Source organism: Arvicola amphibius, chromosome 8 (assembly GCF_903992535.2).
Source record: "Arvicola amphibius chromosome 8, mArvAmp1.2, whole genome shotgun sequence".
NCBI classification, from domain to species: Eukaryota; Metazoa; Chordata; class Mammalia; order Rodentia; family Cricetidae; genus Arvicola; species Arvicola amphibius.
Window position 1 is genome coordinate 40736212 of NC_052054.1, and position 25503 is coordinate 40761714.

General features: G+C 36.6%; 1 protein-coding gene across 1 annotated transcript in view; it reads right to left on the reverse strand.

Annotated features, from left to right (window-relative positions):
* The window catches only part of Clvs2 (clavesin 2), a 75281-nt gene that overhangs the window by 6094 nt on the left and 43684 nt on the right, over positions 1-25503 (reverse strand). Inside the window, exon 3 of the mRNA XM_038340583.1 lies at positions 10180-10290. Within this exon, the coding sequence (XP_038196511.1) occupies positions 10180-10290 (111 nt within the window). The remainder of the gene's footprint in view (positions 1-10179; positions 10291-25503) is intronic.

The following is a 25503-nucleotide window of genomic DNA, read 5'->3' on the forward strand; positions in this document are numbered from 1 at the left end:
ATATACAAATATGTATGTTTTAGCCATAGATAAATGCCACTCTCAGTTTTTAATCAGATAAACTCCTCTTTGCCGTGCATGGTAGTGAGTATAGGGACACAATGTTGCTTCCGATACTGAGAATGGATGATTGAGGGCTCAGCCCTAAACAAGACAATGTATTCTATTCCACCTAAGGTTTGGGGAACGTTGTGGAAAAGAGGGCAGAAAGATTGGAACAGCCAGAAAAATAATTTCTTCTGGACATTGCACAGTCAATGCAGTCATGATCTCCTACTGCTGCAATTATATTGCAATATAATTATATTGCAATATATAGGGGCCTGCCAACACTCAATCATGGATGCTCATAAGACTCTTCCATTCCTTGCTGAATTATTGGAAAGTGATAGGTTCTGGGACAAGGATCAATATCTTCTGCAATTGATTGTGTTTCCACTTATGAGATGATAAGGCTGCAATGGATAACTCCAAACCTATGGTCCCAAAGAAGGCCCTAGTTTAACTCAGTGAATAGAGAGACAAGGCTGTGGGTAATGGGGTGAAAATAAAAAAGAGACAATGGGTGACAGTAATCAGAATACACTGTACATACATGTATGTCATATATGTGCATATATATCTTATGTCTATGTGTACAAACGTGAAACTGTCAAAAATTAAATTTTAAAAAATTTTAAAAATGTATGTTACTCTCAAGTCTTCCTTTATAATCAAGCTTTCATCATCAGCTATGGACCCACCATTACCATCAGAGAACAAGAGATTTTTAAATTGTAACTTGCCTTTACGTCATTTTCATTCCATCATCACTAAATTATCAAAAAGAATCACTAACAGCCTGTTGATGAAGGCTGCTTGCTTGTTCCCAGCAGCCCAGACCCTAAATAATCACACAGAAACTGTATTAATTAAAACACTTCTTGACCTATTAACTTATGCATATTTCTAGCTATTTCTTGCATCTTAAATTAACCCTTTTCTATTATTTTATAATTAACTACAAGGCTCGTGGTTTACTGTCCCAGGCAAGGGCATCTCCCTCATCTGGTGGCTACATGGCATCTCTTTGACCCTGCCTACTCTCTCTATATCTTATCCAGCCTTATTAAGTCATTGGCTGAAAGCATCTTTTTTATTAACCAATGACAATAAAACATACTCATTGTATACAGAGGGTAATCTCACATCACCATTCCATGCAAATTTCTGTAATATTTATTTTGAAAGTATAGTTTATAGGTAACTTAATTTCACATTTTGGGTCCAAGATGAATAGGTTAACTAGCACATTCATATTTGGTCTCTGTATTTTTAGAATTCACATATGTAAATATATAGGAAAATATATCTTTAACATCAGGCAAACTTTGAGAAATTGCAATTACCAATCAGCTATTATTTTTAACAAATTATGGAAGATTAGAAACAGGTGTCAGCCAAGCATTGGCCAGTGTACAGAACAATCAGATTCTTTAATAAGCAATTGCAGTGTTCTAAGATGCCAGCTACACCACCCATAAACCAGGTTAATTGAAAATATAATATCTTCCCACTGCAACTGAAGATCACACAGCCTGTGTGTGTGTGTGTGTGTGTGTGTGCGCGCGCGCGCATGCTTGCTCATATATATGTGCATGCATATGTATGTATATGATATATTTATGTATGTATGCATGCATGCATGTATGGTGTACGGAACACACACATACATACCAATATTCTTCAGTTGATATTATTTCCCCTAAAAGAATCTAAGTTTCTAAACCCTTGTTATACCAGCTCTCTAACTCTGAAAACATCAGATGTGTTTCATCATAACAGAATCCTGCATCAAGTCATGAAGGAAGGTGCTGTGGTTAAAAACAACCTTTAGAGCAGTAAATTCTGCAACTCTCTGCTGCCTCCTCCCTCAGCATCGCTTTCAGCATTGGCCTTGATTCCACTCTCACTGAGGAAATAGGGCACTCAGCTGCAGTCCACCCACCAGCATCTGTGCCCATGTGCTCGGCCTCACCACTAGAATAGAGACAGCATAATCCCTACAAAGACCAACCATTACACAAGCAAAACAGATCTATTCTCTGTTCTCAACCCAATTTTATTTCCCAACAATTACACTTGTTTTTCCTATATTAAAACATCAATCTCTCTTTCCCATCTGAGGAAGAAAAAAAAGCTTGCTGTCTTCAATACCTTGCAAACAGATGCATAAAAACTCTCTTGGCTCTTTTATTCTTATCTTAGCTCCAATTCTTTATTAACAGCAGAACTCACAAGGGAATTTGTTTTTATACATTGTCCAAATACACTCCTCTAATATTTTATAAGCCGAGCCCATGTCTGCCCAATCTCTTAACACTACACCTTTTGTTTATATCACTCTCCCTGGTGAATTCAATGTTCAATTTTCATCTCATTTATACACAATCCTTACAAAACTACATTCTTCTTAAATCTCCTTTGCTGATGACTCTAACTTTTTTTAAGACAGAGTCTCACTATGTAACCTGGTTGACCGGGAATCCATTATGCTCACTGGGTATAACAGACTTCCCAAGAACTCATAGAGATCCACCTTCCATGGCCTCTCAAGTGCTGGGATTAAAGGCATGTACTATCATGCCCAGGTAGACTCTTAAACCAGATTTATTATTCTTAAACTACGATCTTTGTTGATTCTGTTCAATCTGCAGATTTATAATACTAACTATACTCTAAAAACCAGTGTCTTGAATCCAGACTTATGCTTGAACTCTGTATTTGAATGATCTCTCTCTCTCTCTCTCTCTCTCTCTCTCTCTCTCTCTCTCTCTCTCTCTCTCTCTCTCTTTCTTTGATATTTTCACTTCACTGTTCAATGGGTGTCTTGAATTCAAAAGGTACAAACTGAACTCAAAACTCTTACCCCCAAACTGTTTTTCCTTATTCTTAGCACCAATATAGATTTGGTTATCTTTCCTGTTTCTCAAACCAATACAAATGAATCATATTTCACTTACTATTACATCATCCAAATTGTCAAAAAAATTGGTGATATCACTCAGAGTAGCTATAACCCCACTACTAAAGTCACCTTCCATTATATTATACCACAGCTCAGATCTCCTGGGTCATCCTGCTGCCACTCTTCAGAATGCTCTCAAGATGGCAGCTGGAATGGCCATAACAATACATATACCAGATTACATAATCTGCCATTCCCTGCCAGAAGCAAACCCTCTATGGCCCCATATTTCCTACAAGATCTATTCATCTCAATTCATCTCCCACTGCTGCCTTAGAGCATTTGTAGTGCATATTTCTTCTTCTTGAATATTTCTGCCTCAATATATTTATGAACTCCTGTGGTCTGCAGAAATCATACAGTGCTATTTCTGCTGATATAGCAGAAGCCTAACCCACCAGAATGAATGTGTTCTGATGGAGATAAACGCAGTTTGCAAGGTTCTGGACCTACCACCTTTTGCATATTGACTAATTCTCATAATGGATCTCTTATGAAGCCACAAAAACTTTTCCTTGATGCAAGATTCAGCAGAGTATGGATTATCGGGCATAATTCTTTTCCATGTGCTGGAATATTGGGTCATCCCTCCCCCCAACCTTTTGTGAGACCTTGAGTGAGAAATTTAGTCACACAGTCTATAACCTTGGTTCCCACAATCTAATCTCCACTTTGTTCCCTGAGAAACGTTAAAAGCCAACTCTGTGAATATCTTCCATTTGTCAGGACATGTAGTCAGGAAAGGACTCTTTCATATAGATCACATTTGGGACCTTCAAAGATAAAGGGGCATCCAAGCTCAGAAAATTACCTTTGGTTTGCATGTGTATATAAACTAGAAACTTTACAGAATAAGAGGAGAAGAGAAGAATAAAGAAACTGATGCAGAAAAGTACATAGTGGAGAATTGATTTTGCCCTTAGATCTAAGTCCCATGCTTGTTGTGTATCTTGTTCTGAGCCCTGAAGGGGACACTGAGAATGGCATCCAGAGGTCCCCAATAATGAGCCACTATTCTGTAGTCATTGTTTATAAACACCCTTGGTGTGAAGCCTTCAGTGGTGAACACTTTCAACCTTCTGTTCCTGCCCGCAGCTAAACAAGTGTCAACATTTTCTGTATCATGTGTTTTGAACAACAACATTGACCTGCTAACATAACAATTTACCTAGAGTTGAGATGCATGCATACAGCTTTTAAAATTTACAAATCATCCCACTACCATTTCTCAAAACCTACAGTTTATTAATATCCTAAAAAAAAAACCACTCCTTCAGAACTGTAAGTGTGAAGTGATCTTCTGACTTGGGCATCAGGAATTCATCACTACTACTGCTCAATAGGAAAATGTTTGCTCTTAGTGGGTTTCTTTTTCTTTTTTCTTGTTGTCTTGAATAGTTCTATGTTAAGAATATCTATTGACATTTTATTATTGACTTCTTTCCTTTTGTTTTTGTTGTTTTTCTCTTTTGATATGAAAGGTGTCTGATCTTTATGGGTTCCTCTGCTTCACAGCACTAAGAATTACCCTGAAAACTATTAATGTTGTTTTCTAATTCACTTTCCTATGCCATTTATCCCATCAAATAAACTACATCAGGACACTGGAAAGAGAAAGAGAGAAAGAAACATAAACCTGAGAATCAGTGAAGTTTAGAATTCAGAGCCCACTGTTTTGAGGACAAGAAAAAACTCTGTGCTAGTTAATGGAGAACCCTTGTCAACCTTTATTCACAGGATGGCAAAGCCATAAGCAGAGACTTGTTCTAGGTCAAAATGAGGTGAAGAGTTGAATCTGAGCCTCTGCTTTCCAGAGTCAGCAACAATGCCTTTATTTGACTGACAACATAGGAGCAAAATAGGCGGGAAAAAAAGAAAAGAAAAACTTAACTCCAGGAATTAACACTGCACTCAACCATGGGAATGTTAGGCATTGGTTATGGTGGATGCAAAAGCGCTTGGTATGAAAATTCCAGGCATTGATGAAAAAATAAGAAGTGAACTCATAATATTGAACAGGGAAACCTTTACCATTCTGTTATGTTGACATTTAACTTAATTTAGGAAGATGAAGTGGTAGCCATTTCTTGTACCCTGGGTCTGTAGAGGAAGGCTCTAAATCCCCTTAAGTTTTAGCAGATTTTTCAGAACATGTATTTATAATGTCAGCAATATGAGGTGCTTGAATAATGACTGGGTATAAATTTAATGCTAGTAAAAATAAAATACCTTTGTTACATAAGTTCATCATATAAGTAAAAAATAAAGGAATTTAACTTTTAATTATTGTACATGAAAATCTTCAAGTCATGTAACTTTTATTAAAATTGTGGAGTTCCAAAGCAATCATACCAAAATCAGGAACAAGACAAGGCTGTCCACTCTCTCAAAGTCAATGCAATACAGTACTCGGAATTTTAGCTAGAGAAATAGGACGACAAAAGGCGATAAAAGGGACACAAATTGGAAGAGAAGAAGTCAAACTTCCGCTATTTGTAGATGATATGATAGTATACATAAGTGACCCCAAACATTCTACCAGGGCACTACTACAGCTGATAAACATTGTCAGTAATGTGGCAAGATACAAGATTAACTAAAAAAAGATCAGTAGACCTCCTATATATACATAATAAATAGGCTGAGAAAGAAAACAGAGATATATCATCTTTTGCAATAGTCACAAATAACAAAAAATATCCTGAGGTAACTCTAGCCAAACAAGTGAAAGACCTGTATGACAAGAACTTTAAGTCTTTTAAGAAAGAAATTGAAGAAGATACCAGAAAACGGAAAGATCTTCCATGCTCTTGGACAGGTAGCAACAACTTAGCAAAAATACCAACCTTACCAAAACTAATCTATAGATTCAATGGAATGTCCATCAAAATCCCAATGCAGTTCTTCACAGACCTCAAAAAAACAATACTCGTCTTCATATGGAAGAATAAAAAACCCAGGATAACCAAAACAATCCTGTACAATAAAGGAAAGTCGGGAGGCATTACCATCTCTGACTTCAAGTTCTACTATAGAGATATAGTAATAAAAACAGCTTGGTACTGACATAAAAAAGATATATGAATCAATGAAATCACATTGAAGACCCTGATATTAATTCACATATGAACACCTGATTTTTGACAAAGAGCCCAAAATTATACCATGAAAAAATAAAACATATTAAAAAATGGTGCTGGAATAACTGGATGTCAACATGTAGAAGAGTAAATTTATTATTTATTACTCATGCACAAAACTCAAGTCCAAATGGATCAAAGACTTCAACATAAATCCAGTCACTCTGAACCAGACAGAAGAGAAAGTGGAAAATAGCCTTGAATGCATGGACACAGGGGGCCACTTCCTAAATATGACACCAGTAGCACAGACACTGAGAGCAATAAGTGGGAACTCCTGAAACTGTAGAACTTCTGTAAAGCAAAAGACAAGGTCAATAAGATAAAATGGCAACCTATGCAATGGGAAAAGATATTTATCAGCCCCACATGACAGAGGGCTGAACTCCAAAGTACATAAAGAACTCAAGAGACTAGACACCAGAATACCAAATATACCAATTTTAAAAATGGAGAACACGTCTAAACAGAGAATTCTCAATAAAAGAATATCAAATGGCTGAAAGGCATTTAAAAATTGCTCAACATCCTTAGCAATCAGAGAATTGCTAATCAAAATGACTCTGAGATACCATCTTATACCTATTTAGAATGACTAAGATCAAATACACTGATGACCACTTATGCTAAAAAAGATGTGAAGTAAGAACATTCCTCCATTGCTGGTGGACCTTGTACAGCCACTTTGGAAATCAGCATGGTGGTTTCTTCAGAAAATTCGTAATCAGTCTACCTCAAGACCCAGCAATGCAAGTCTTGGGCATCTACTCAAAGGATGTACAATCACACCACAAAGACATTTGCTCAACTATGTTTATAGCAGCACTATTTGTAATAGATAGAAACTGGAAACAATCTAGATGTCCCTCAACCAACAAATGGATAAAGAAAATGTGGTACATTTATACAATGGAGTGTTACTCAGCAGTGAAAAAAATGACATCTTGAAATTTGCAGGCAAATGGATGGTACTAGATAAAACCATCCTGAGTGAGCTGTGAGGTAACCCAGATCCAGAAAGACAAACATAATATATACTCACTCAAAAGTGGATATTTGACATAAAATAAAGGATAACCAAGCTATACGCCACAACCCTGAGAAGCTAGGTAAAAAAGGAGAACCCTAAGAAGGACACGTTTGGGGGGCCCAGAAAGGGGAAATAGTTAAGATTTTCTGAAAAAGCTGGAATGGGGAGGGTTAAAAGGGAAGGCATGGGAACATAAGGGATCAAGAAGGCTAAGTTGGGGGAAAGACAGAAGGGACGGCAGTGAAAGAGATATCTTGATAGAGGGAGGCATTATGGGGTTGGGAAGAAACCTGGTGCTAGGGAAATTTCCAGGAACCCACAAATATGACCACAGGTAAGACTCCAAGTTATAGTGGAGATGGTACAAGCACAAGCCTTCCCCTATAATCATATTAGTAACTACACAAATTGTCATCATAGATACTACATCCATTAACTAATGGAAGTAGATGCAGTGACCAACAACCAAATACTGGGCTGAACTCTTAGTGTTTAGTTGAAGAGAGGGAGGAGGGATCATATGAACAAGGGAGGTCAAAATTACCATATGGAATACCACAGAGAGTGGACCCAAGCTAATGGGAATTCACCAACTCTGGAATGGCAGCTGGGGAATCTCCATGGGATGGAACTAAGCCCTCTGAATGTGGGTAACAATTCTGCAGCTTGATCTGTACCAGGACTTAGCCTGGCTGCATGAACTAGCTTTTTGGTGCCCACTCCCTATGGTAGGGTATTTTGCTCAGCCTTGACATGGGGTCGGGGGCTTGTTCCTTCCTCAACTTGAGATGCCAGACTTCGTTGACTTCCCAAGTGAGGCCCTATCCCCTCTGAGGAGTGGATGGGGAGCAAGGAGCGGGCAGGTAGGTGTGAGAAGGAGAAGGAGAGGGATGAGGAACTGGGGTTGGTATGTAAAACAAAAAATCAATGCAAAAAAATGTAGAATTCAGTTGCCTTGCTTCCATCTGGCTAGAAATGCTTTCAAGAGAAAAGGATCATGTCACAATAAGACTGATTGAACATCAAAGCATTTGCAATGCCTGTCAAAACCACATAAGATCTAATGAACAAAATTTCCTTCAAACTTGTCCCTTACTACCTCCCCATGTAGTTCATTTTCTAGAGTTTCTGCTTTCTTTTCTTTTGTTAAATATCTTAGACGCATACACACCTAAGACTTGTGTCTTTGTTACTCCCCTCTGTGGAATTTTCCAAATAAGCCTCAACCTCCAGCTCCTCTATCTACAAACAGCAATATATAGCAGATTTGTTTAACCTCCTAAGTCTCATTCTCAACATATAAAATAAAAAAATGACTTTCTCTAAAGCACTGTTAAGTATTAAATGAAACACACATAATGCCCTGAGAACAGCATGCAGCAGGAGGGAACAAACAGAAGTGGGATTTGTGCTAAAATCCCAAGCAGATGTTTTGAATAACCTGATTACCACTTCACGGAACACAACTTGAAGGTGCATTTGTGAAGCACTTTGTTATATTTTTAAACACTCCAAAATATGCATGATTCCATGCTTAGCAGTAGAAACAACTCTTAGTATAAATTACAGTTGTTTGCAGAGTTCTTCCTCCTGAACTAGTGGAATATTTTTAACAAATTCATACACAGTCAGCCCTCTGCTCCCTAATGCTTGATGTGAACACATAATTACTGAGCTTTCATGCTTAGAATGAGGACTTTGCAGTACTGGAAGACACGAAGGGCTTAATCACTGAGATTCACAACGCTATTGTCATCCTCATAGGTTTAGAAGTAAGTACATTTCAGAGTGTCACTAATCATTGGATGGTGACGAGGACACAGAGATAAACAGAACTGGATGCTTTGAGGGCATTTACTGGCTCTACAACTTCCCAACGGCATCTGTGGGGAAGCAAGTTGCTTATCCAGCCTCAGACTTCCCTTTTCAGCTCGGAAATAAGAGACCATGTTTACTAAATTTACTTTTCAGAGTTCAGCATAAAATCAGTAATCAGAGGCTGGCAAAGAAGAGCTAGGAATAGGTTGGTCTGTGGGTACAAGTTATTCAAGCTCTGGTGGATAAGAAAAATATGTATGATGACTCTTGATAATTATAGTCACTGTCCAGTTTTTTAAGCTACAATATTTGGAATGTTTTCATCACAAAGAAGCATTATTTTTAAAAGAAAATACATGTTTACCTTTTTCTGAACTGCTCAAAATGCATATATGTTTAAATAAATAAATAGCTGAAAAATACTTTAAATATTCCTTACAGAGCTGTTAAATAAAAAAGTGAAATAGTGTACCATTAAACATATTTAAAAATTCTATGTTCAGTCAACATGCCTATTCAATTTACGATGTACTATGGTGTTAGCACTAAATGATTCAAATAATTATTATAGTTCCAGAAAAGTCATGATTTTCTTTTATGTATATTTATTACCATCCTTGTATGATAAAACTCAATCTTGAGGAAAATCATATAACATGCTGTTTAGAGAAATATTAAAACTTCAACACATCAGCAATGTTATCGAAACCTCTGATGGATCATGACAGTCATGATATATCATGACACAGATATATCAGATTCTACAAGATTTACTTAGTTCAGTAAATATTGTGAAATAACAACACTCATTTGTCAGTAAATAAAATAATAACTTGTGTCTAGAGCTTACATGAAATTAATTGTGCCAACAAAAATGGAATAACATAGCCGGGTTTTCTGAGGTTTATAGTGAGATTGTGATATGAAGGTACTAATATACTTCATTATTTGGTTAAACAGTAGGAAAGCTCATTTTCAAATATCCCATTCATGCAACACTGTTGAGAATTTAGAAAGCTTATGAGCTCTCTAAAAATCTGTCCATGTCTGCTATGCAGAGTGTTAACATGACAAGACTGAAGAGATTCTAGCATGGCTGACGTTAACAGTCGACATGTGCATCATAACTCATTGAATGTGGGCAGGAACAGAGATCGACTTTTAAAACAAAAACGCAAAGGTACCCTTTTCCGAGTCTTCTCCTTCAGGAAAGGCCGGATCACAGTGTACAGGGCATGGATATACCAAGGCTGGTTGACGAAATGAATTCCTCCAAATCTTGCGGGGAAGCTGTCCTGGAGCAACACAAAGGTAGAGAAATCAGTACAGACTCTTCTGCAATGGAATGCTCCAGGAAACATTGCATGTTACTTCATTATATGAATCTATACACTAAAGAAAAAGGAACAGGCCTTGTCACAGTGAGAATCTCTGAAGAAAATCCAACAGTAAGTATTAATAAAGTGAATCCTTCTCAAAAACAGGTTAATAAAAAAAAAAACTTCAACATCTTTCAGACTGAAATTTAAGCCTGCTAACTTCTAAAAGTTATCAGCATAACAGAAACACAATAAACAGACAGATTAGGAAAAAAAAACCAAATTCAGGTAGAATAGTTGTTTTATTTGAATTATTTGTATGTATAATATATATATATATTTAAGTTCAGATATTTTATTGACTTCAGTAATCATTTGTAATGGGAGCGATACCGTATATAAAAACGCGTTTTTGTGACCAGTGTGATGGCTCTGCAAAAAATGATGCTTGCTGCCAAGCCTCAAGATCTGAGTCCAATTCCTGGGACTCATACAGTTGTCCTCTGACTTCCAAATGTGCACTCTGGTGAACCCACCTACCCCTGACCACACAATAAATAAATAAGTCAAAAAGAGACTCAGTGGATGTGGTTAAGGGCATTTGACAGCCTGAGTTCAAGCCTGGGAACTTGCATCGAAGAAAGAAAGAAAGAAAGAAAGAAAGAAAGAAAGAAAGAAAGAAAGAAAGAAAGGAAGGAAGGAAGGAAGGAAGGAAGGAAGGAAGGAAGGAAGGAAGGAAGGAAGGAAGGAAGGAAGGAAGGAAGGAAGGAAGAAAAACCTCTTATAATATGATCTCTGACCTCCACACATAGCTTGTGCTCTTCTGCATGCCAAAATTTAAAAATTAAATTAAATTGTAAACTAAGGTACATTAAAACATACCTTGTTCTCTTCACATCATTTCTAGGCTTTCTTATAAATGTCTGCCTTTCCTTACTTCAACAAGTAAAAAGGAATCATGCTTAAGTAAGATTAAAACCCAGAGTTGTGGCACAGGAAACTTCAGGATACATTCAGTGGGTTAAATGAGGATCAAAAATCCTCTGAGCTACTCCAGTGGAGAAAAAAGGAACTCAGTTAAAACCTGCTTCCTCTTCACCAAAACGTACCTGGGTAAGCTCAAGACCAGAGTGATGAAGCAAGGCTGCTCTGCCTACCTGTGGGTAGGAATGTGCACCTGTGGCTCAGTTCCTAGCATACAGCGATACCCAAGCCAGATGACTCACAACCTTGACACCTGATTGAATATGCTGAGGACTCTCCTCCAAAAGCCCTGACTCTTCTCTCCTCCAGTTTGTTAAGTCCACAAGAATCAGCGCCACTGACCCTCATAAAGACAAGAGTAAAAGCAATAAAATAAACTCCTCTAACTAATCTTGTCTTTCAAGTAGCACCATAAGTAATGGGTATATTCTTGTGCAGAGCATGAATAGGAATGAATAAAAGATAAGGGTCATGGTGAAGGAAAATTTAATGAATTTTTTTTTATTTAAGTGTGCTTTTGAATAAGATTTTCTGATCCAAAACATGCACCAGTGTAAGAAAATAAGCTGTTTTTAATTGGAATACTTTATAAGTATGTAAACTTGAGTATGTGTGAGTGTGTGTGTGTGTGTGTATGTGTGTGTGTGTGTGTGTGTTTGGTATATGTGCATATATAATTGTATATATATACATATATATATATGTGTGTGTGTGTGTGTGTGTGTTGATATGTCACATAGCATCATTTCTGACGTTTAGCACATTTGAGGGTGGCTACACATGCTTAGTGCCACTGTAATCCAATGTAACCCATGAATACTATGACTAAGATACAGTATATGGTTATTGAATTATTTTCTCTCATTCACGCACATCATTTTTCAGATCTTTTGTATGTTTACCATGACCCACATTGCAGCCCTCAAGACATCTTTCATGTGCACATTCAAGAGTGTAGTAACACATTTTTCTCAGCATTGATGCTGCTTCCTGGAGCAAATGCTACTCAAGTTTACAAAACCAGCAAGAATGACTGAATCAATTTACACTCCTCCGTCCCCTTGTACTGCATGCCAATTTCATTTAGTTTGCATAGCTGGTATATTACCACCTTCAAATTTTATGAATCTACTAGAAATAAAATCAATTTTTCACACAAACTTTATGTGCTAGATTCATGGTCTCTGTACATATTTGTTATTTTCCTCATTAGTAATAAAAGTTGTGAGCACAAAATTACATTTTGTGTTCTTGAGAGTGTGAATTGTATGCTCTCTACTGATTTTTCTATGGCATCCTGTTTATGGTTAACTCAACTTTGGCTAACCGTAACTATCAAGCATATAGACGAAACTGGTTTGGAGATGCCTTTCTCTACATAAAATCTGCTTCAGTTTTCACCAGGTATGAGATGCTAGTCAACTCATATGACTTCAAGTAGATGACCCATGCTGAGATTTCCCTGACTCCAGCATATATTCAGATTTCAGACACTCTTGAAATAACCGTGATCCTGGGCAATTGGGAAGGATATTAACCTCGTCATTATGACGATTGATATGGTTACTTTTCAGCAAGATATAGAAATGGCAGAGAAATTTTCTTGATGCTTTCCTGGTCAGTTGAAGCTTTATTTCAAGAAACAGCATCACATCCAATCACCCGCTTGCCCTCAGCATGTGCAAGCACACCCATGCCTGAGTACCCATGATCCTCTACAACTCTGGGTTCCTGGGTTGGTGTTTTACTCCAGAACTGTCTGGACCACAGCTACTCTCATGGTTGTCATTATAGAGTATTGTCTGTGTTTGTCTTCCATTCCTAAGAGTTCAACAATGCATTCAGAATTATTTACACTGTAATAAATTCAACACTCTTCTCCTTCGTGACAAAAAGATGTTTTAAGGATTGGAAACAGGCTGCACTGTCTGGAATAGAACTATGTACTGTATGTTTGAAATATAAGGTGCTGACATCTACAACAAAGCTGAATGAGCATCAGTCATAAGGATATGACACTACAAGTTTCAAATCAGGATAATTAAATTTTTGACATTTTCAGGGAAGTCACTGCCTTCTATCTCCTAAAAAAAAAACACTTGCATACACAGATCTTTTTAAATATACAACTGGATCATACCAAATTACAGTTAAGCCAAAGAGAAATAACAGGAAGAGTCTCCACTTTCCAATTAGGTATATCTACTTCCGAGTTCTGACGCAAATCATGTGTAGAAGTTTAAGGCATGATTTTGATTCCTTCTTCTCCTTCACTCTGATCTTCCTCTAAGCATCCACCAAGTGCTATAGTATTAACATCCCTCAACTCCAAGATTCTTGAAGTTTCATGTGCCCAAGCAGTGCAAGGTCAATCTGATGTTTCCAAACCCCAACTCAGTACGTTACTTTCCTTCATGTTTTTTCCCCCTGTGGTGACTATCTGTGTCATGACTGTGGACTGTTGTCTCCCCAAGCCAGCATGGTTTCCTCAACCCCCTGACATATTTTCTACTCTTACTAAGCCCTTTTGCTTAACTCAGTCAACATCATTTACACAATGCTCATTTTGGTTCCTTTTCTCATTTCTCATCAGAGTGCTCATTCACAAAAGCCTTCTCTCTGCTACCAGCAAAACCAAAATCCACCTCTGCACTCATTTCATACCTTCTACCTGTCTTTATATGTGTGCATGTGCATGATTTTGTGTACATGCATGTAGGTGTTTATGGATAGGTATGCATGTACACCTAGAATGGATAAGGAAATATGGTGCATTTGCACAATGGAGTACTACATAGCAGAGAAAAATGACATCTTGAATTTTAAAGGAAAAGGGATGGAGCTAGAAAACATCATTATGAGTGAAGTAACCCAGACACAGAAAGACAATTATCACTCATAAGTGGTTTTTACACATAAAAAACCAGCCCACAAATCACAATCTCAGAGAACCTAGACAATAATGAGGACCCTAAGAGAGACATACATGGATCTGATCTACATTGAAAGTAGTAAAAGACAACATCTCCTGAGTAAATTGGGAGCATAGGGAGTATGAGAGAAGATAGAAAGGAAGAGGAGAAGCAGAGAGGGGAGCAGATAAAAATGTATAGCACAATAAAATCAATTTTTAAAAAAAGAAGTCCTAATCAACCTCAGATGTAGTTCTTCATCTGTTGTTTTTGATATCTAATCATTTTGTAATCTCTTACTGGGGCCTGGGTCTTGTCAGTTTGGTTAATCTGGTTAGTCACTAAACCCTAGAAATCCTCCTGTCTCTCTGTCTCCTAGGACTGAGTTTATAAATGTGTGCCATTACGTCTAAATTGTCACATGAGCAGTGAGTGCGAAACTCACATCCTCATAGGAATGCAGCAAGCATTTTACTGACAGCCATCTTCCTAGGCCCTGACAATCTTTTTGCTGTCTGTCTTTGACAATGAATTGTGAACTCTTTGAGTAGACATTGTGAGTTCTAAACACCCTATAAGGATCACAGCCTACCTTAAAGACAGGGCATGGAAAGTCAAACATGGATCTTTAGTGGAATTATGAGTGAAAGATTTCTGCCCCTGAGATGAACTCCAAGTCTGAAGGACCGAAGGTAACAATAGGGACCTTCCCGCTCTGGTGACAAGTACCGAACTAGATCCCAGAGAGGAAACTGTTGCAATTAGGCTCTAGATCCCCCTTCCACTTTGTAGATGACATTTAGAAGACAAGAGGCCTTCAAGGCAATAGCAATAAATATGAACACAGCAGGCCTCTGAATGACAGCTGTAGAGATGTGAACTCAAACCCAGAGCTTTGTGGCAATCCTCCAGGTACTCCATTGCTTTGGTTTTCCATTAAACTTTAAGCACTTGTGCCATGTAAAATAAATCTACATTTTCTTGAACTACACAGGAAGATGCTTTGCACATGAAACTGAGTCCAACCGTGACATATTCACGTGTATGTTCCTTGAAATTGCAAATGCATCACAGAACAGAGACAGGCAAATTTGATCGCATAAAGAACACTCCGGTACTTACAACTTCAATAAACTCTTTAAATTATTTGTCTTCTCTAAACCAGATTTCCTCTTATGTAAGGAAAAACACTTAATAGGAATGCTAATTTCAGATTTCTATTACTTACTGAGCATATCTTGTAGAAACAGGGCTAGGACACCCACTATCAGTCTATCGTGTAAAAGAGAAAAATTCCTAAAGGTATCTTATCATGTGATATAAAGGCAGCCCTTTGGTCCAAAATAGCACTATAGAATACAAGAGAAAAACACACAAGGTGCCTATCGTTGACATTGCCTACATCACAGCTTTACCCGACAACCAAGAATATAAGACATGCCCTGTGATTAGGGAAAGAGTGGCCGGACTGGATGAAGGAAATGCAAATGTGTTCTACCTTCCCTGTGTCTTTCTGCTGGCTCCATTGTTTCAATTCATTCTTTTTTCTTTATTATTATTGTTGTTGTTGTTGTTGTTGTTTTATTACTTAAAAAAAAACAATCCAAATTCCCACTTTCTCCCCTCCTCCCACTCCCTCCATATACCCTCCCCCAGCACCAATCTTAAAAGAGGGTCTGTGGAAAGTCCAAGGCCCTCCCCACTACATCCAGGTTGAGCAAGGTATACATCCAAAGAGAACAGAATCCCAAAAAGCCAATACATTCAGTAGAGACAAATCCCAGTGTCATTGTCATTGGCCCCTCAGTCTGCCCCTACTGCCAAGCACAGTCAGAGGGACTAGTTTGATCCCAAGTCAGTGCTTGATGCACAGACTGCATTGTCTCTGTGCTGTAGAAAACAGAGAGTAAACTCACCAGCAACCCACCAACATCGGCATTTCTCTAAGCATGTGCCGTAATGACACTCTACTAAATATCCTTCTTTAGGAAACATTGGATTTAGAAGTAGCTCCAGCATACAGCATGACTTCCCTTCATAGTGGATACTACTGCAAACACAAAATGGGGATGGGTCACAAGTCAAGCCTCTGTTTTTTATCCAGCTCTCCAGACACTGTGAATGAGAATATATAGCTAATCCACATGAATATCAGTGAGTTTGTCATATGAGTTGCTCTTATTTTTCTCACAAAAAAATGTGTGCCTCAGATATGGATTTTGAGCTACTAGCATGTTATTAAAAATTTTAAATTAATTTTCTAAAATATAAAGACTGTGATAATATTATTAGCTTGTATTTTTGCCAAATGGGAAGCAATAATATAATTCTGATGTAGTTAGGTTATTGCTTTTAAGCTATAAATGAAAGAGAAATGAACCACTTTATAATAATGGAATCTATAGTTGTGGAACCATTTCATAAGTGGTGTGACTATCTAGGTTTCCTAAGCCAAATGCATTCACTGGTGCATCACATATAATTATAAATTGTAGCAATCAGTATTCAGGGATACAACCTTTCTACTATAAATCTACTTTATTTGTGTAGCCCTGAGGATTGGACATACAGAATCATACTGGCTAAGCAAGCATTCTACCACTGACCTTCTGAAAGGTTTTTTTTAATTAAAATAGAGTTATATTCCCCATTCCTTTCCTCCCTATAACACCTTCCAAATACTTCCACACTTGCCGTCTCTCTGATTCATTCCTTTTTCTTTAATTTCGAGAAAAAGTCTGACTAAATTGCCTAAATTGGCTTTGAAACTCACTCTGTAATCCATGCAGAACTTGAATTCACAATCTTGCATCAGCCTGCCACATAGCTTGATTACAGGCTTGCACCATGATGTCTGGCCCACAAATCTACTCTTAAAATGTCACTAGGACACAAAGCACTATGTCCTTACTTTATGGCGCTTTTGTTATAAATACAAAACCCGTTCATAAGCAAGGGTTAACTATGGAAAAATATTATGAAAGGACCACTGGTGTTGCTGCCAATCAAAAACAAGAGGAGTATTATAAACATCTTGGTCTAAGATTCCAATCTTATTCACTTAAGCTTTGTACAGATGACATAGAACTCTATAAAGAAGCTTATAACTGTGGTATTGGCCATTCATAGATACATGTCACACACAACATTACTCTGTGTGTGGGAGAACAGGAAGCAGTGACTGCTCTAGCAGCTGGTGCAGCTGGTCTGTCTTAGCATAACTGTTTGTCTTCCTCCTCTGTGTTTATACCTACTGCAATTGTGGTTTTACATGCTAACCACAATGTGTCCCTTAATACATCTTTTGGGGATACCACTTCTGGATATCTAGATAATATTTAAAAATAGCACACCCATCCTTTTTAGCTTTACTAAGTATTTGCATCTCATCTCCAGAAAGGTCAGATTCCTAAAAGAGGTCAAGCTGGCACTTGATCAAAACCCTAGCTCAGCTCCTACTGCTATCATTTGGAACAGAAAAGAGGCAGATTATAGTTGTTCCTTACATTCCCAGTGTCATTTTTTCTGGATGGAGAATTCAGGAAAGTTATTCATTCACTTCCATCACAAAAACAAAGTTTTTTATTGATTTTTATTGAGCTCTACATTTTTCTCTGCTCCCCTCCCTGCCTCTCCCCTCCCCTTCAACCCTCTCCCAAGGTCTCCACGCTCCCAATTTACTCAGGAGATCTTGTCTTTTTCTACTTCTCATATAGATTAGCAAAAACATCCCAACTTGTATGTGTTCTGCCAAATTTAGGGGATAACACCAAGAAACTATTTAACTTCCAACTAATAAGAATGTCTTTTTCTGTGCCAGTCTTATAAGTAGTAGTGACCATATTTAAATGAATGTGATTAATAGGTTGAAAAGTGATCCTCATAGGATATATATATGAGGATTTACCTTTGTACTCTTGCTACAGGGCTCTTTATCTCTCTTGTAACTGCTAACTCATCCTTAACATGTCATGCTATCCATGAAGACAAACAATGAACTTGACTTGATTCAAAGCATTGTATAGACACAATATTTCAGCAATAAGCAAAGATATTGCTCTGACCAGAAAGGAAAGTAATGAATCACGCATTCCATAAACAGCCTATTTAATCCTTGGTAGTTTATTTATGACAGACAAGAAGAAAAAATGTTAAAGCAAAATGAAAAGCCAATTCCTCTTACAAGACTCAAGTCAACCTTCAAAGATAAGTAGCCCACTGTTTCAAACTAAACATATATAGTGAGTCATTCTAATCTCTGAAACAAAATGTATGCAAACCACAAATTTATATTCTCACCATTAATCTAAACAAATGTGTGAGAGTTTAAGTGTTTTAAGGAAGTAATATAGATTTGCACCAATGGACATTAAAAAATGTTAAGAAAAGAGTGACTTAAGCTAATTGGTTGTGGCACACACCTTTAATCTCAGCACTCAGAAGGCAGAGGCAGGCAGATCTCTGTGAGTTTGAGGCCAACGTGATCTACTAAGGGAGCTGCATGATAACCAGGCTACACAGACAATCGCTTTCCTGAGAAAACAAAACAAACAGAGTGGCTTATGTTTTGTTTTTATGGGATTTTCTAGGTATAATTTTTTTTATTTTTTTAACCTTTTGAAATATTAATGTATTTTGAAATGATTTCATATTACCAGCAGTTTAAACCTTAATACAAATAGACCCAAATATTCAGATAACATTTGAGGTTCAGGCTTAATCAGAAGGCTGACTTTTAAGGTTTGTCCCTGTATAGTTAACTAGGTATTTGTTTTAGAACCAGTTGTCAGGTATTTTTTCATCTGTCATAAAAGCACATGTCAGTACATGTTACTCATCAGAGTAGTTGTAGAATGTAACATATATATTACATTCAATATATATGTATATATATATTCATCACCTCACATTCTATTTAAAATTTTGTCATTTTTATTAAGCATACTGGTATATGTCTGAAATTTCAGTTCACAGATAGCTGAGGTAGGGGATTACCAGTAACTTGATTTCATCCAGGGCTGCATGATGAGACTTTGTCTCAAAAAATTATAATAATGATAAACTCTCATTCTCCCATTCTATGTTCATTAATACTTGCATAAAAAAGATTTCATAACATGACACATAAAAATTTCTTTCCTCCTGTCACTATTTTTTCTTAAAATTCATTTCCTCTGCAATATCAGAAATAGTCTAGTTTTCTTTTTTTCAGTTCTGTCTGAGGCATGTTTTTCTTAAATTCGTTAGAAATGATGCTCTGATGCAATATTGTTGCCAGAAAGTTTTGTTGCATAAATAGATCTTAGAAATACACAACTGAGAGACATATTTTCTCACTGCACACTCCTAGCAACCCTGTTATAACAGTGAATCCTCCAAAAGAATGATGTCCTTCAAATTATCATGGATGTATACTATATGGAAACCAAGTGTCGTGCAACATTTAGAAGAGGGTAGCGTTTGACCACATCATATTTATAACTCTACTATCAGGATTTGTTTTTTGGACAAGATGAGATTTTTAGTTGTTGTTCAAGGGAACCAGGAGCAATAGTCTTAGATCACTCAGTCCATGATGACATTCAGAATTGCTCAAGTTCACGAAACTTAAGGGCCCAGTGTAGCACGAATAATAAAAACCCAGAGACAGAAATTGTGGTTCACCCCAAAAACCAAAAAAAGTAAGACAGCTAAGCCACTAGAAGTCTTAACCTCTACCAAGGATAGGCAACCATTAACTAAGTAGACTAAGCCTCTCTCTCTCCTTTCATTTTATATTCCCTCTAGTACTAAGATTAAAAATGTGACTCCCAAGTATTGGAATTAAAAGTATAGATCACCACCACCTGGATTTGTTTCTGCATTGATCTTATGTAGCCCACGGTGGACTTGAACTCACAGAGATCCATCGGCCTCTGTCTCCCAAATCTTTAGGTTAAAGTCATGTGTCACCATTACCTGACATCTAGTGGTATTAGGTTTGCCTCTTGTCTTCAGGCAAAAATTATTTATTAAAATGCAAATAATATATTATTATATTTCCCTTTTCTCTAAAATAAAATATAAGGTTATAATTAATATTTGAAAAACTTTATACAGTAAGTTCAATTACTATATACAATATATACAGGCAATAAATACATCAATAATGTCTAGTCCCTTTGCATTTGACAAATTCAGAGAAAATATTCCATATCTATCCTATCTTGGTGAGTTCAAATTTTTATTACTAATTTTTACTTTCTATCATAATTTGCTTTTTTGTGTCTGGTAAACAAGACAAACTATAGCTATCTTGTCTTCAACTTCCTCAGAGACCCAAGAAGGAAATAATAACTGAGTAAGCAGGAAATGCAAGCGACTTCCAAAAAATGTGAGAAATGACAAAAACAGGTGGCTGTCTGAACAGCCACCCAAAGTTCTCTGCAACATTAGGGCATCAATCTTCAGCCTACAGGTCAAGCATATCTGACAGACTTTTCTGTGAAGCAATGAATAATATAAAGTGCTGTTGTCCCTCCTTGTCTTGACAATGCTTGCCAGTCACTTTCTTCTCTGTCCTGCTTGTCCAGTTAGCACAGCATACTGTCAGCAGTTGAAGCAAGGACAAATTCTTGCCCATTGGCTTACTTTTGCCACAAAGAAATTAAGCTTCATGTGGAGTTTTTTAGAGGCATTTCATTTGTATTTTAGTAAATAAAGATTTCCTGAAGACCATAGAGGAAAACAGCCCCACTAGTCAGCCTTACATATCAGGCAGTGGTAACACACACCTTTAATCCCAGTAACCACACTAGTTTGCCATAGAAAACTGGCAGAACATGCCTTTAATCCCAGTGGTACATGCTTTTAATCCCAGCCCTAGAAAGGATTATAAAATAGGAGGAGACAGCTCACAGTCTCAGTCTTATTCTGAGATTCTTGAAGACAGGATTGACATTTTGGATTGAGGTAGATGTAAGAGTCAGTTCCTGGCTGCTTTGTTTTTCTGGTCTTCAGGTTGAACCCCAATTTCTCTCTCTGTGCTTCAGAGTTTCTTCAATTCCCATTATCTTCTCTGAAGTAGATTGGTGCTGCCAGGAACAGACATATCTCATTGTCATAAAAGAGAAGAACCTAGGCTATTAAAACATCTGAAATGCCATATTCTGTAAATCTCTGAAGTGTTTGAAAATGATCCGTCTGTCTAAAGTATATCTTTGTTTGACCCTGGAAACATGCCTAATATGACTACAAGTTTGATTATATTTGGTGATTAACTACTAACCTGCATTTCCTTATTAACCTAATATTACCTATTATTAAATTATTATTACCTAATATTAACCTATTATTACCCAATATTGGTAATAATAATTTTCACGGACTACAAATTTTTATTACATTGTTAAATGAGTTATATAGGTACAATACCTTGAAAAAGAATATATATGTATGTACAGTATGTTCTAACAAAATTAATCTCAATACACCAAATTTGTGTACAATACACAAAGGTACAATCCAGTATAAAACATGTAAAATTAGTATTTGCTCTTTAAAAGTATATTCAATAATCTACTTTTTCATCTAAACATATCTATGTCATTCCCTTTTTCTTTTCAGAGTAAATTCAATAATCTACCTTTTTACTATATCACCCAGAGAGGAACATGGCATCCCATTCTACTTATCAAAGAGTGAAGATTATTTCCACTTGACCATGCTAAAATAAGAGTTTTTTTTTTATATTCTTGTCATTATTGTATCATAAGACAGGCTATCATTTCCAAGTTTTATTTTGTTTTTTACGTCTGAAGAATAATGCTAGTAGAGTTGTTTTGTTTAAATTTATAATTAAAAATCCCATCTCACCTTTCACCACTGAATTATCATGTATAAATAGGAATGACATATTTAATATTTATGGAAAAATACCCACATTGCTACCCATATTTTTTTCCTTCGTTTTGAAACATATTGAACATATGTATGTATGTATATTTATAGTATGCAACATTCTTGACTTATAAATTCTAATAATAAATCCACTACTTCCCAAAATAGAGATAGTAAGACAGCTTACTTATAACATACTGACTCATTGTGTAACTGAATGGGCAGAAAGCCTCCTTTTCTGTGCAAGACAGAGTGTTATTCTCTCAGCTGTTCCTATGTCAGGGAAGGCTGATTATACATTAAAGGGAATCTCAACCACCAGACCCCACATGAAGCACAGACTTTCTTCTGTCCTTGATTGTTATTATGTGCCTGAGGCAATTCAACACTGAGGGATCCCTAAAAACATGACAGAAACTATGTACACATGTCTCACAATTCACTAATTGCAGAGGAGAACTCATAGTAAAATTGCCCACCTCCTAACAAATGTCACACCAACAGGCTCTTACCAAATCCTATAGTTTCCATCCACATATAAGCTGGCAGTAGGAATGCCTTACCCTTACACTAACCTCCAATCAACAATGGATCCGATTTCCCACTTGACTTTTAAGTTATTTAATTAATGTGCACCCAGAGCTGCTGATCCCACATCTAAACTTGCCAAAAGGTGAGTTGCATATCAGAATATCCCAAAAGAATTGAAACTAGTGAATTAAAATAAAATCGGGCAAATGTCCATAAATGGATATTTTGGGACCCTGTTGGCTCTTCTATCAAATGTGAAACTAGAGCCAAAATTGCTCTAGGTGATCAAAAAACCCAGTGCTAATGGGTTTGAAAAACAGGAATGAATTTTCATATCTGCTAAAGGAACCTAGACATAAAATAACTCCTGAAAAAAATTTAAAAGATCTATTACTTATGCCTTGTCATGTTTCTTGCCATCAATTACAAGAAACTGAGTAACTGAAGCAAAAGTTTATGTACAAGAATACTTACTTGACTTTTAAATTTGGTAACTAGTAATATATTGGAATCAATTTAAATTTACTTCCACAGAAGAAGGAATAAATGAATAATGTATTTGGAAGATAAGATATTAAAGAACCAGTTAATTGTATTTTCAAACAATTCCTACTTGCGAAACAGTCAAGAAATCACAAAATAACTAACTTTTTGAAAGAACATTAAACACTTAAAATACATCTAAAGAGCATCCTAGTTAACTTCATGATGTAGTACAACAAATAACTTTTTCCTTTTCCTCTACATTTTATGTGCTTCAAATGTTCTGAAATGACTATATACTTCATATATCTTACAAGTTTCTCTATATGCCTTCATTAGTATATATAAAAGTAAAAGATTGCATAATTCTATAATGTCAGTACAGGGGCAATAATAATAGTATTTAGTTTTCCAAGCATCAAAAAAGTTTTTTTTTTTTTTTTTTTCTGAGACAGAGTTTCGCTGTAGTTTTAGAGCCTGACCTGGAACTAGCTCTTGTAGAGATCTGGCCTCGAACTCACAGAGATCTGACTGCCTCTGCCTTCTCGTCAAAGAAGTTAATGCTAAATATTAGCTTAATCGCAATGCTGAGAAAAGTAAGAGGAATAGGAATGAAGTACTAGTAGCTGATGTTCTAGTAGGATGAGCAACAAAATTGAAGAAGGAAAGATTATTGCTTCAAGGTGTCATGAAGTTTAAGGAAGATAAACAATTGTGGAATATTAGCTGAAGACGTTACATTGGTTTATGCAGTGGAATATTTGGTTAACAATGCAAAGATGCATTGCATTCTTTTATGCTGCATTTGTTTGACCCAGGAAAGCTGTGTTACTTTGCCTGTCTAAAACATCTGATTGGAGTAAGAAAGAGCTGAACAGCCAATATATATGCAGGAGAGAGAAATAGACAGGGCTGTCAGGCAAATAAATAGAATAAATAGAAGGAGAAGAGAAAGGAGGAACAAGGAAAGGAGAAGGAGAGGAGGACTCTAGGGTCCAGTCATTCAGCCACACAGCCAGTCACAGAGTAAGAAGGAAAGAGAAGTATATAGAATAAAGAAAGGTAAAAGCCCAGAGACAAAAACGAGACAGGATAATATTAGTTTAAAATAGCTGGCTAGAAACAACCCAATCTAGGGTAGAGTATTCATAAGTAAAAATAATTCTCCATGTCTGGGAGCTTGATGGCAAGTCCCCAAAGAGGAAAGAAAAAAGAAACATCCAAAGGATGGATTAATGAAGATAGGATTTAGAAATATGGGGAAAGAGGTTCTGAAAGAGGCAGTGTTTGAGGGATGTCATTTAAAATTTGTAGAGTGTCCCTGGAGGGAATAATTGAGAAAGAAAAATGGTAACACCCAGGTCTCCTTAGAACACAGTTGCTGGAGGTGTCTGTTGGTAGCTTAAAAGTGTATTCACAAAGGTCTGGCAGTGCAGCAAAGAAGGCATTTTGAGCCTCCTTGACGGTGAAAATCGGCTGACTTTGTATGTATTGGGTATTATGAGAAGAGAGTGGCATGCAGGAATGACCTTGTAAGATCATTACCTTAGCAGGAGTGTGTAACCTAGAATAGAAACTTAATGTCTTAATATTTATATTTAAGTGCAACAAGTATGGAAACAGCTAATTCCAAGTTATAAATAGAAAAGAAATATGTAGCATTTTAGTTTCATAATTTGTTCAATGTCCAAGTAATATGTAAGACAAGGAGCTAAATACAAATGATCCTCTTAACTCCATTCCTGGTCACTATGGGCAACGAATATGAGACAGTGAGGGTTAGGAGTAAGTTAGACTAAAGTGAGACCTAAGAACCAATAGAGATGAGACTGAGTTGTCTCTGGTGCAAATTTGCTGAAAAAACAAGCAAGACGTGATTTTGTTTTTTTGTCCTGCTTTGTCTGTTGGAGGGAGATGAATAGAATGTTTTCCTTGAATTAATTCCAAAGAGAAACAGAATACAGTGATGAAAGTTAAAAAAATATTTTAGATCAATAGTAGTAGTACCACACAGGATGTTAAAGCCTGAGTCTTAAATTATATCATTGTATAAACTCTGAAAGGAAAACAAGGCATGCAGGTTGGAAATAGGAGGAGACAGAGGCTATATAACTTCACAAATGACTGGAGGATGCAGAAGAGACATAGAAGAGCATACTGTTCAGTTCAGTCTTTGTTAACTGGGATATCTCAATGGTGTTATAAACTAAAATATGAAAAGGATAGTGTTTAAAGGAAAATATTAAATTTCAAGTATCTATAGATTGCTTACATAAAGATGATACCAAAATACTATATATCTGCTAGGTACTTGGAAAATCAGGAATTGATCCATTGATGCACAAAAAAAATCTTAAATAGTATGAAATTATATACCTTAACAAAATATTATTAATAAAAT